This window comes from Dreissena polymorpha, chromosome 8 (assembly GCF_020536995.1).
Source record: "Dreissena polymorpha isolate Duluth1 chromosome 8, UMN_Dpol_1.0, whole genome shotgun sequence".
Lineage (NCBI taxonomy): Eukaryota > Metazoa > Mollusca > Bivalvia > Myida > Dreissenidae > Dreissena > Dreissena polymorpha.
Genome location: NC_068362.1, coordinates 37,308,602 through 37,322,622, shown reverse-complemented (window position 1 = coordinate 37,322,622; position 14,021 = coordinate 37,308,602). Strand labels below are relative to the sequence as shown.

Here is a 14,021-nt window from a genome sequence, read left to right as displayed (position 1 = left end):
CCTGCACACAACCATGGTGTAAACAATAGCGAAAAATTTGCTTCCAAACGCAATAAATACACCAATTTAACTGTATTACAACAGCCAAGACATTTATCTTTCAGAAAATAATACACTTGGCAATTAGGTACAAGATTTTCATTGAACTAAGAGAGAAAGTTTTATTCAAAATGCTCAAAAATCCTTACTTGGACACCGGTGTGCACAGCTGAAAACTGAGAATTCTAGAAGTAATTTTCGTATTCCTTTGTTATAAAGCTCTTTTGCTGGTACATATTCCTTGGATAGTTTTTTTTCATAGTAAAATAGAACATAATTACTATTTAGTGAGCATATTTTACTATTTTGGATAGTTCACATGTATTTCTAACATGCGATTTGATTGGTTGAAATTCCACTGCAGTAATAAATCCAGCCATTCACGTTCCACGTAACATTACCTGACAAACTGCATACAAATCCTTGAAGATAGTAGAAATGTAAACAAATTTAATATTTACGGTGTTTTACATATATGCAGTTACATGCAATTTTGGAAGGTGTCTACTTTGATTAATAAAGTGTCTATGGATAATAAAACAAGGTAAAATTTGCTCAACTTCACTGTAATTATTAAATTATGAAACAAAATGTGTCAAAGTGGGTGTGCACACCTGTGTCGCATTTCGAAAATTTTACCGTTTTTCATGAAACTTTCGTTTCAAACACAACTATGAACACTTTTACTGCTATAAACATAGTAATTATCTGATAGATAAATGTCTGAGCTGTTGTTATACAGTTTTGTTTGTGTAATTATTGCTTTTGGAAGCGATTTTTTTGCTATTGTTCAGACCATGATGTTGTGCAGGAAATTTGACAGTTGTATCCCTTGTATATATGTATATAGTATAATAGAGTATTTTTTACCTAACGATCCCTGTGCGTCAGTTAGACAGTATGCAGAGAATATATTTGAAATTCAAAACAGTTATCAACTATGGCATTTGTATCAATGAATTACCCAAGCACGCTGTCATACATCGAATTACTTAACCTGAATGTGCGGTTTCGTATTCCTTGAATAAATGCACAGTTATTTAAAGTTGTATAATCAAGAAAGAATATGTAATAAGAACCATATCATATACTTTGTAATGTAATTCATCATTTTAAAATATTATTGCCCGCTTCGTCTCTACATTTACGCACTTCTTGGCTCCTGTATTCATGTCAAACATGAATTGAGTTGAAATAAAAGGGTTTTTGACTCTTTGACATTATATTTAATATTTTGTCACAATCCTTAATGAACATGAATTACTTATTGATTAAGACATGATCTGTTCGGCCCGGAAATGTTCAAATTTAAAAAAAGTATGTTGTCATTAATGAAATTACAGCCACTAAAAAATTTAAACAAGTATGTCGTCATTAAAGAATTGCAGCCACTTTACTATTTTATTAAATTCATTGATAAAATATTGGAAAAAAGCGGTACACGAAATAACATGTGCAAGACATGTTCGGTATGTTTCGCAAATCTGGGCCGTATAGTCCGCTAAACTGGGCCGTATGATCCGCAAATGTTCAAATTCAAACAAGTACATGTATGTTGTCATTTAATTCATGTTATTACAGCAACTTTTAGTATTTTATTAAATTTATTGGAACATTATTGAAGGAAGTGGGACATGAAATGAATATTAATGTAGACATGGTCCGCAAATCGTGTCCGTATGGTCCGCATATGTTCAAATTTAATCAACTATGTTGTCATTTATGTCTTAACATCAACTTTAATATTTTATTAGCTGTATTCATACAATATACAAGGAGTGGAACACAAAATGAAAATTAATTCTGACATGTTTCGTATGGTCCGCAAATGTTCAAAATTTAAACAAGTATGTAGTCTACATCTACATCTACGGTATACTCCCGAACAATCAATCATGATTATAATTAGTCATACAATTCATTACGTCAACTTTAGTATTAATACAATATCAGGAAGTGAAACACGAAATGAAAATTAATTTAGATATGTTCCGTATGGTCCGCAAATCTGGGCCGTATGGTCCGCTTATCTGGGCTGTATGGTCTGGGCCGTATTATCCATGGTCCGTATCGTCCCTAATTCCCGCACCCGGTGTGCAGGTAAGAAACACCAAAGATAACATTTCCTTACAAAACTTGAGGTTGTATTTACAACAAAATGAAAACCAGACGTCGTTTAGGTCGTATAAGACAGGACAAAGATGGCGAGGCTTTTGAAACTGAACTGTTCTCAGATTTAAATAAAGATGAAAATCCAGAAAAAACTCCAAAACCAAATCATGATGGTATACTGTTAGAGACTATTTTCCGGACAGCACAGTATTTTCCGGACGTTTTAAAATATTTGTATTTCGTATCCGCTTTCGAATAGTGTTATTTTATTTAATTAAATTCTTGCTTTATTAAGGCAAGTTGTTGGTCATCAAAAATTGAAAATTGCTTAAAAGTTTGTGTTGGTAGTCTTTAACGCATGCGGCAGTTGTCTGGGGAAATTAATAGTTGCTCTTGAATGGTTTGAGCTTTTATGAGTACATACATACAGCTCAAAGCGACCTGGAGGGTCAGTAGCCGGGAGTTGGATTATTGCAATTGGGGAAATAAAACTAACTGCTCAACAAAACAATTCAGTGCCCTGACAGTGTTACATTTAGTCTTAGATTGAACAGTATGTTTATTGAACAAACTAGGTACATGTTGCATACATGTAAGAAATTTTCAGATCCGAATCAGGACATTCCATTTAAATTGTCAGGACATTTGACCAAAAATCAGGACATCTAAAACGATCAATCATGCCACCTTTACTGTAGTCAGTAATTAGTATATTACTTACAAGACCTTATTATTTCTCGCAAAAATTGACGATAAATGTGTTTGATAATTTCATGAACACAGAGTGAGACATTCACCATTTTTCGGAAGTAAACACACATGGGCACTATGCAGAGGAATCCATGACGTGAAATTTCGGGGCATGCCTCTATTTGACATCCATTTGGGACAGAGGCAGGTGTAATCGTTCAACGTGATGTGTGACGTGAGCACTGTTTTTATTCAACCAAACATCAATTAACTCTAAATTTAGATTGATGCAATATGGTCATATTGTTTTCTGAAAATCAGTCAAAAACGAAAGTAAATCTATGCGAAACATCGATTTGTACCGGTCCGCGCTCAGTTTGTTTGATATACCAAATTGGTGTTTTTACAGGTTTGTTAACCTCGGGTGGTATAATACACAGAATACAGCGTAATAATATCTTTGGACTTTATTTGGGCCATGAAATACAAAAGCCGTCTGCTTTAAATTCACTACGATGCATCTATCACTAGGAATAAGCAACCCCTATCATAAAAACACCATGGTGTGAATGCCCTTTAAAATCAATAATTTGCCGATAGATCGCTGAAAAGGTGTTAAAAACAACACTGGATCACTCGACTAGTAGATATGGTTTGTTTATGGGGGCAATAAAGGGATTAGCGATGGTAATTTAAGCCAGACAGAGCTTGATTAGAAAATGTTATTGTGAACTTATAGAATTTCAGTTGTTTTTTACGAATGTCAGGACAAATTGTGTCACATCGAGACACCGGGACAAACACCTCAAAAGCAGGACTGTCCAGCCAAGATCGGGACGTCTGGCATGTATGTGTATGACAGATAATTGTTAATGATGCTTCTATGTTGATAGGGTTTAGTGTACTGTTTTGTTTTAATTATTAGGTAACTTCAATTGTGAACTTTTTCAATAGGTCATGTTTCAACATTTTTCAACATCTTGCATACATTTTCTTTTTATAATCAAGGTTCTGATTAACTTCTGTAAATTTTTATATACATGTAAAATGTCTTATTTAAATGAAATAAAGTGTTTGAGTCATTAATTTCGCTGTTTAAAAAATGTTCCAGAACATATCTTTCAGTGGCGTAATTCCAGTGAAATAAGAAAACAATTGAATATCCACTAAACTTATGCAAACAATTCAAAATAAAATGATTTGCCTTTCAAAATGTATATAATTCCTGTGAAATTCATGTCAAATTTGTTTATTGAGACCCTGTTTTGCCATGCAAGAGATGCTAGTGCCATGTGCACTTTAATAGCACTAATAGCAAACTGCGTAGGCAAATCTGAGACAACACTAGTCAGGCCCAACTTTTTATTGGGGTCGCCAAAACAAGAAACAAAAAAAATAATTCATTTTCTTTCATATAAGATGTAATATCCAGCAAAGAAAGCATATATATATACATGTATTTCTTATTATAAGCTTTAGAAGCCTTCCATTCTAGTACAAAAGAAGAAAAAAATCCCTACCTACCGACCCTGTATTTTTTCCAAGGAGACCAGAAACGGACCTATTTTTGTTTGGCCTCACATAAATCAATTAAGCACTAATTTCAGATGATTCTGATGAAGGGAACGATGCAGGTCAAGGTGAGCTCAATTGCGATGATGAGGCCCCGGATGATGTTGGTTTCCATGGCAGCAAGATGTCGGTCTTGGCGGAGCCGCGGTCTGCCATTAGGCAGGTGGATAGGGGGCAGTCTGTGAAGAAAGAACAGCGGAGGAAACTGGATGCACAGTTCAAGGCACAAAATGTGTGAGAACTTTGTTTAAATATATGTGTAAAAATGCTAATGAAGCATCGCCCCAGATTAACCTTTGCAGTTCCCATAGGCTAATCGGGGACGACACTTTCCTCTTTTATGTAATTTTCATTTTAAAGGATGTCTCTCCTTAATAAAATTTCAGCAGATGCAGAAAGTGTCGTCCCACTCAACCTGTGTGGTATGACACTTTTTGCACATGCAGTAAGTCCAGTTTTCCCAAAATGAAAAAGGTGTGGGATTGTTTTTTGTGTCCTAGTCTTAATAATATAAGATAAAATATGCAAATAAACAAAAATGAGGCTCAGTTTTAGCAGTTGGGCAATGAATATGAGGGTAAAGAAGAAATATAGACTGCTTTTTTCATCTTTGTTTAAATTTGTTAATTTTATCTTTATGTTTTAGTCTTAAACAAGGGATGAACAGTGCAACTGAACAAAATTAATACTCAGTTTTAGTAGTTGGGCAATATATATATATATTATAGCTTGTGTGCATTGAAATTCTTGAGGTTTTATTTTTCTGACTGAATGATTAAATATATCTAAATAAAAATGGTAAAGTGCATTTTTATGTGCAGGCAAAAAAACTGGAAGAACTTTCAAGTAAGAAATTGCCAGATGATTTCTTGGCAACTTTGGATGAGGCAGTTATATCAAAACCCAAAGTAAAAAAGGAGAAAAAAGGAAAATGAATAAACAGCAAGAAGAAGACAGAAAGGGACCCGGTGACTATTTAATATGTTCTCAAGGAAACAACTAATAAAGAGTTAAATAACTGAAAAAAGGGATAATAAAAATAGTATTTTTTAGGAAAAATGGACCATTGACATAATTCAAGTTTACAGTATTGTTCTGCTCCATTGGAGTTAAAAGCTGCCAAGTTTTTACAAATATCTATTGAAACCTGTAGACAGTGTTCTCCGGAAGCACCGACAGCCGGGAATTTCATTGGTTACTCATTCCCATAATATCAATGCAAAATATAATTTAATATTCAATTTCTTAGTCGCTGGACTTTGAAAATATAACTGGCTACTCATTTTTGTGAGAACACTGCTGTTTAGCATGTAATGTTAGGATATCAAATACGGAACTAAATAGAAAATATAGACAAGCATATGTTTAAATATGAAACACATTGTTCCAATGGTCTTCCTTTCACAGATGTTGGTGAACCGAGTCCAGTGAAGAACTCCAGAGTCACTTTCACAGAGGACTTCATCTCTCTAACTGACCGGTATGTGACTTCATCTCTCTGACTGACTGGTAGGTGACTTCATCTCTCTGACTGACCGGTAAGTGACTTCATTTATCTGACTGACCGGTAGGTAACTTCATCTCTCTGACTGACCGGTATGTGACTTCATCTCCCTGACTGACCTGTATGTGACTTCATCTCTCTGACTGACCGGTAGGTGACTTTATCTCTCTGACTGACCGGTATGTGACTTCATCTCTCTGACTGACCGGTATGTGACTTCATCTCTCTTACTGACCAGTAGGTGACTTCATCTCTCTGATTGACCAGTATGTGACCTCATCTCTCTGACTGACCGGTAGGTGACTTCATCTCTGTGACTGACCAGTATGTGACTTCATCTCTCTGACTGACCGGTATGTGACTTCATCTGACCGACTGGTATGTGACTTCATCTCTCGTACTGACTGGTATGTTACTTCATCTCTCTGACTGACCGGTATGTGACTTCATCTCTCTTACTGACCAGTAGGTGACTTCATCTCTCTGACTGACCAGTATGTGACTTCATCTCTCGTACTGACCAGTATATGACTTCATCTCTCTGACTGACCAGTATGTGACCTCATCTCTCTGACTGACCAGTATGTGACTTCATCTCTCTGACTGAACAGTGTGTGACTTCATCTCTCTGACTGACAAGTATTAGACTTCACCTTTCTGACTGACCGGTATGTGACTTCATCTCTCTGACTGACCGGTATGTGACTTCATCTCTCTGACTGACCTATTTGCGACTTCATCTCTCTACTGACCAGTATGTGACTTCACCTTTCTGACTGACCGGTATGTGACTTCATCTCTCTGACTGACCTATTTGCGACTTCATCTCTCTGAGTATGGGGTATGTGACCTCATCTCTTTAAATGCAAGAAGAATGAAAAAATTAGTTAGTACAATTGAAATTATGTCTTGCAAAGTGTTGGTTTTAGATGGTAACCAAAAGTTTGTCATTCCAATACTTTTTACCAACCCACTCGGGGCATTTCCCTCCTGGTTTAATTCCTCTGGCATTTGAATTCCAAACCGTTTGCTATTTCTGCAATAACCAACACTTAGCCGGAAAATATTTATTGAATACACTGATCAAAAAAGAAGTTTGCAAGAAAGTAATAAGGACCATTGTTCAATGTGTGTATACACGGACTATACCATGGCTTTTTTCCTTGATTACGGAAAAGTGTCTGGTCTGGCCTTCCAAATTGAGGGGAAAATTATCAGCAAAACTGAGAAAGGGAAACAATTCCCTAAGTAAGCTTGATATTTGGGGAAAATTGCATAATTTAAATGAAATTCTCTTAAGGGAAGGGACCTTTCTCTTAGGGGAAGGGTCCTTTATAAGGCCCTTGCTTAACAAGGAAAAAACCGCAATGGTATAGCGGCTCTATTGAAGTTTGTTTGACTTCATCTTTATCAAACATTCTCTGAATATATGACCAAGGTCATGCAAAAATTGGTCTTATGCCATATTTGGCCAACATAACTCCTGTCTGCTATAATGTCACACAACGTTTCTAGGTCTCATAAGCAAGAAGTCCTTTTATTTGGGACCACTATAAAATCACTAAGTTTGCTAACGCGGTCAACAGTTGTTCTTGTTTCCATGTTTTCAGCGTCAGTCGTGTAGAAGTGGCAGAGCTCAAGAAGTCTGACACAGACAGTCGCACACTGAGTCAGGCTGCAGCAGCATTCCGTCAGAGCAGACTGTATGGGTCTCACATACCCAGAGAGTCAAGTAAGTCTTACACAGACAGAGCACACTCAGTCAGGCTGCAGCAGCATTCCGTCAGAGCAGACTGTATGGGTCTCACATACCCAGAGAGTCTAGTAAGATGTGAACACCATAGTAAACTACATATCTGGGAAAACAGGGTTTAATGCATGTGATTTAAGTATCGGCCCAGATGAGCCTGTGCAGTCCAAACATGCTAATCTGAGATGACACTTTTCGCGCACATTTTGCAAGAGATCGCCTTTAAACGAAAAACTCCCCAGGAGATGAAATTGGCGTTCCTGATAAGCCTATGTGGACTGCACAGGCTGATATAGAAAGATGCTTTGCACACATGCATTAAGCACTGTTTTCCCAGAGTGAAGCTTAATAATGAATTATCATTATAAAGTATGCCACAAGGTGTTGCTTTTGGAGCAGCTGTGACTGTGTGGAAAACTTCGAAAAAGGCTGAAAAGATAGCAAACAATTTATGAACATTCTGCTAATCTATCAAACATGTTAGAACTAATCCAAATATAAAAAAGGGTATGTTAAATGATACATCAACAAAAAACAGTACGATGGTCATATTTATGAGGATAAAAAGTTTATTCTTCTTTAAATGATGAAAAAGGGGTGAAAACTTGCAACTTTTAATCGTTTGCTGGCCAGCAATTTGTTGGTAAACTCACTCCTCTTCTCAATGGATCCAATTGACTTCCATTTCACAACATGCACATTGAAAATTTGTATAAAATTAGGCTTCTGCAACCTTATGTACAATAAAGGCATATCTTTTTTATGCCCCGGATCAAATGATTGGGGGTATATTGTTTTTGGCCTGTCTGTCTGTCGTTCTGTCTGTCATTCTGTCCAAAAACTTTGACCTTGGTCATAACTTTTGCAATATTGACGATAGCAACTTGATATTTGGCATGCATGTGTATCTAATGGAGCTGCACATTTTGAGTGGTGAAAAGTCAAGGTCATCCTTCAAGGTCAAAGGTCAAATATCTGGCTTCAAAGCAGCACAATAGGGGGCATTGTGTTTCACAAACACAGCTCTTGTTTTTGATTAAACAGGGACTTTTTTATGTTTTCTTTACTTAAGAATTTCTCCTTCATTATGTAATCAATTAGATTTGTGTGCCCTCTTTAAAGAAGGCAGCCCATAACAATGCGAGTTTCTTCCTTTAAAGTTCCTGTCTCAGCCATAAGTTTGCCATGTATGATGATGGATTTTAAGATATTTATTTAAAACTGATAACCATGGTTAGACGATGTGCTCTTTGTATCAGCAGTATCCTCACCTCAAAGGTCAAGGTCACGCTAGCAGACATTCCCAAAAGAGTCAAAGGTGGCAGAAATTTAACTTAAATTTTCTCATGTACCGGTTTTATGGCCCATGGGTTTTAAAATAAATTTGCACAAATGTTAACCATTATAAGACAGTGTATTGCTTGTAACTTTTTGTGTCTTTACCTCAAAGGTCAAGGCTACACTTTGAGATCAAAGGTCAGATATGGAAATTCCTGACCCTGCAATAACTTTGCAAAATATTGATATTTTTTAATATCTTAAGGCTAATGTAAACTGTAAAAAGAAAATGTGTTGGATGTAACACCGGCCTTCCTCCCTCCAAGATAAATGTTACTCTTACAGGTTGAAGGTCTAATGTGAAGATGGTTGTCTCAGATAGGTTTGGCATATATTGATGCTTTTTATGCCCCCGGTAGGGTGGCATATAGCAGTTGAACTGTCCGCCAGTATGTCAGTCTGTCCGTCTGTCCGAACACTTTAATGGTCATAACTTTTTTTTTATTTAACATTTGGCATGCATGTGCATCTCATGGAGCTGCATATTTTGAGTGGTGAAAGGTGAAGGTCATCCTTCAAGGTCTAATGTCTAATATATGGCGTCTGTCCGTCCGTCTGAAAACTTTAACATTGGCCATAAATTTTTCACTATTGATGATATCAACTTGATACTTGGCATGCATGTGTATCTCCTAGAGCTGAACATTTTGAGTGGTGAAAGGTAAATGTCAAGGTCATACTTCAAGGTCAAATGTCTAATATATGGCGTCTGTCCGTCCGAAAACTTTAACATTGGCCATAACTTTTTCACTATTGATGATAGCAACTTGATATTTGGCATGCATGTGCATCTCCTGGAGCTGCACATTTTGAGTGGTGGAAGTTCAAGGTCAAGGTCATCCTTCAAGGTCAAAGGTCAAAAAAATAATTATTTCAAAGCGGGGCAAAAGGGGGCATTGTGTTTCTGACGAACACATCTCTTGTTGTAATTATAATTTTTAACAGATGTTAACCATCATAGACAGCGCTGCGCGCATAGCACCCATCTCCCTACTTTAAAAGAACACAAAAGTGGAATATGGGGACATCTTAGTCCTACAGAAACATGTTATGTTTATTCATAATATTGAAATATATTAAAATATTATTATACTGAAGGATATTTTGTTCAATGACGCTTGACGAATTTAAATTAATTATAAATTTTATGGAGCCTCTCTCTGGGAAAACGATGCTTAATGCATGAGCATAAAGTGTCGTCTCAGATTAGCCTGTACAGTCTGCATAGGTTAATCAGACACAACACTGCCTACCATAGATTTTTGTCTTGAAGAGTATTCATTGAAACAAAAAAATCCATAAAAGTAGAAAGTTTCGTCCTTCATGAGCCTTTGCAGACTACATCTGGAATGACACTTTACGCACATGCATTAAACCCTGTTTTGCCAGAGCAAGGCTTAGTTATTAAAATGTGTTGCAGACAAAGATAGACTTGGGAAGGCAGAGAAGAGAAAGTTCAATAGAAGCTGCAGATACTGAAGAGCTACCAAAACTTGGGCCTTGTGGTGTTTTGGTGTTGGAGTTTAACTGAGTCGAGTTCTGGGAAAGCAGGCCTTAATGCATGTGCATTAAGTGTCATCCCAGATTTACCTGTGCACAGGCTAATCAGGGACGACACTAACTGCAGACTCTGGATTTCGGTTGAGGAGACCTCCTTTAAACAAAAAAATCCATGCAAGTTTGCCATATTAGACTGTGCAGACTGCACAGGCTAATCTGTGATGACACTTTAAGTGCATGCATTAAGCCCAGTTTTCCCAGAGTGAGGCTTGTTTGGACAGCAGACAATTTCAAGGGTGTGCCCCAACTAGTTGCCAGAATATCCCTCAGTAAAAGAACTGTTTAAGTTATGAGTAAGAAATGGGAAAATACTTATGTTGTTGTTTGTTCTTTGAAGTAGCAAACTGTATGGAACTCATTTTTCTGAAATTTTGATAATGAAAGATACTGGCAAATATTAGATGAACAACACATCAATATGCTAAGATTATGGTGAATAGGTATAAAACATACATTTGGAACGTATAATTGTACTTACATTTACAAGGAAAAATTATACTGATGTGTCAGTCATCAAAATTAGCAGAAAGACTCTGCCTGTCCATTTTCTGATATTATTATTTAAAACCTACAAAATGTAAGACGGCAATATGAACTGAAGATACTGAGCAAACTTGATACAAAATGTACACGTATTGCTTGCAAATTCATAAAACGCTTTAATTAATCAATGATTAAATTGTATGATACCTTCTAAAGTCTTTGTTAAAAATCCTGCATCTCTTTTTATGCTCCCCTAAAAAAAATTTGGGGAGCATATAGTCGCCGCTTCGTCCGTCCGTGCGTGTGTCCGTCCGTGCACAATTTTTGTCCGGGCTATTTCTCAGCAATTAATTACTGAAATTCAATAAACGTTATGGGAAGCTTCACTACCAAGAGTAGATGTGCATATTATCAGCCGGTTCTGGTCGGATGATTTTTCACAGAGTTATGACCCTTTGAAATTTTCCATTAACTGTACATATAGTGCAAGTCTTGTCCGGGCTATTTCTCTGCAACTAATGACCGGAATTCAATGAAACTTTATGGGAAGCTTCACTACCTAGAGGAGATGTGCATATCATCAGCCGGTTCTGGTCGTATGATTTTTTACAGAGTTATGGCCCTTTGAAATTTTCCATTAACTGTACATATAGTGCAATTCTTGTCCGGGCGATTTCTCAGCAACTAATGACTGGAATTCAATGAAACTTTATGGGAAGCTTCACTACCAAGAGGAGATGTGCATATTATCAGCTGGTTCTCGTCGATTGATTTTTCACAGAGTAATGGCCCTTTGAAATTTTCCATTGTACATATAGTGCAATTCTTGTCCGAGCTATTTCTCGGCAACTTATTACGGGAATTCAATGAAACTATGGGAAGCTTCACTTCCAACAGGAGATGTGCATATTATCAGCCGGTTATGGTCGGATGATTTTTCACAGAGTTATGGCCCTTTGAAATTTTCTATAAACTGTACATATAGTGCAATTCTTGTCCGGGCTATTTCTCCCCAACTACTGACTGGAATTCAATGAAGCTTTATGGGAAGCTTAACTACCTTGAGGAGATGCGCATGTTATTTGTGGGTTCTGGTTAGATGATTTATTGTGAGAGTTATGAACCATTTGAATTTAACCATCCATCGTATTATTTTGTCCAAAGTTATGCCCCTCAAAACGTTTCCTTTTATCTGAATATATAGTGCAATATTTTGACAAAAAAAAACCTTTGGGGAGCATCACCCGTCTCCGACGGTTTCTTGTTTAAAGTTTGTCCAAGAAAGCAACATAACAGTAAGATATAATTGGGTCGAGTTATGCCTTACTACATGTAAGTTCTCTGGAATAATGAGATAAAAGTGTTTTAAAAGAGCTTTACATGAATTACATTATTTAGTTCACAGGAAGTCTAATTCCTTTGTAAAAAATGAATATTAAAATGAATTAACTCCAGAATATATGTTCACAAATAACATTTACTTTTTTTAATTTGGTACAAACATATATTTTCTGGTTCTATAATGGGAGAACATAATCAATTGATAATCTTTTGTTAGTTTTCCTTTACATTTTCCTTTAAATCTTTTAGTAAAGTACATGAATATTGGAATTTAGATTTTGAAGTGATTTTTAGCTCATCTATTTTTTGAAAAAAAATTATGAGCTATTGTCATCACCTTGGCGTCGGCGTTGGCGTTGGCGTTGGCGTTGGCGTTGGCGTCGGCGTCCGGTTAAGTTTTGCGTTTAGGTCCACTTTTCTCAGAAAGTATCAATGCTATTGCATTCAAACTTGGTACACTTACTTACTATCATGAGGGGACTAGGCAGGCAAAGTTAGATAACTCTGGCGTGCATTTTGACAGAATTATGTGCCCTTTTTGTACTTAAAAAATTGCAAATTTTGGTTAAGTTTTGCGTTTAGTTCCACTTTTCTCAGTAAGTATCAATGCTATTGCATTCAAACTTGGTACACTTACTTACTATCATGAGGGGACTGGGCAGGCAAAGTTAGATAACTCTGGCATGCATTTTGACAGAATTATGTGCCCTTTTTATACTTAGAAAATTGACAATTTTGGTTAAGTTTTGTGTTTAGGTCCATTTTATTCCTTAAGCATCAAAGCTATTGCTTTCATACTTGCAACACTTACTAACTATCATAAGGGGACTGTGCAGGCAAAGTAATGTAACTCTGACTGGCATTTTGACAGAATTATGTGCCCTTTTTATACTTAGAAAATTGAAAATTTGATTAAGTTTTGTGTTTAGGTCCACTTTATTCCTACAGTATCAAAGCTATTGCTTTCATACTTGCAAGATTTATGAACTATCATAAGGGGACGGTGCAGGCAAAGTTATGTAACTCTGACTGGCATTTGGACGGAATTATGGGCCCTTTATACTTAGAAAATTGAAAATTTGGTTAAGATTTATGTTTTGGTCACTTTACCCCTAAAGTATCATAGATATTGCTTTCATACTTGGAACACTCACAAACTATCATAAGGGTACAGTAAAAGGACAAGTTGCATAACTCTGGTTGTCATTGTTACGGAATTATGGCCCTTTTTTGACTTAGTAACTTTTAATATATGGTTAAATTTTGTGTTTCGATCCACTCGAAGTATCAAGGCTATTGCTTTCAAACTTCAAATACTTACATGCTATCATGAGGTTACTGTACCTGGCAACTTGAATTTTACTTTGACCTTTGAATGACCTTGACTCTCAAGGTCAAATTATTAAATTTTGCTAAAATTGCCATAACTTCTTTATTTATGATTAGATTTGATTGATACTTTGATGAAACTACTCTTACCTGACATACCACAATAGACTTCACCCAAACCATCCCCCGTGCCCTCCCCCCCCTCCCCCCCCTCCCCCCCCCCCCCTAATTTTTTTTTTTTTTTTTTTTTTTTATAAGATCATCTCACAAATGACCACCACACCCTCACACTATACCCCCACC

The 14,021-nt window shown here is 36.4% G+C and overlaps 2 protein-coding genes across 15 annotated transcripts in view; one reads left to right on the top strand and one right to left on the bottom strand.

The window, feature by feature from the left end:
• Positions 1–14,021, bottom strand: part of LOC127841134 (uncharacterized protein CXorf38 homolog) — a 335,137-nt gene that overhangs the window by 50,404 nt on the left and 270,712 nt on the right. The gene's annotated exons all lie outside the window — the stretch shown is intronic.
• The window catches only part of LOC127841140 (zinc finger protein 600-like), a 188,286-nt gene continuing 176,409 nt past the window's right edge, over positions 2,145–14,021 (top strand). For 2 of the 5 annotated variants that reach the window (XM_052369758.1, XM_052369762.1), the window contains exons 1-6: positions 2,145–2,324; positions 2,935–3,076; positions 4,449–4,647; positions 5,235–5,381; positions 5,821–5,893; positions 7,528–7,649. In XM_052369758.1, the coding sequence (XP_052225718.1) occupies positions 7,623–7,649 (27 nt within the window). In that variant the 5' untranslated portion in view covers positions 2,145–2,324; positions 2,935–3,076; positions 4,449–4,647; ... (1 more) ...; positions 5,821–5,893; positions 7,528–7,622. Of the gene's footprint in view, positions 2,325–2,934; positions 3,077–3,967; positions 4,648–5,234; positions 5,382–5,820; positions 5,894–7,527; positions 7,650–10,425; positions 13,772–14,021 lie in introns of those variants that run through there. The other 3 variants (XR_008030720.1, XM_052369763.1, XM_052369760.1) reach the window with 3 other exon arrangements.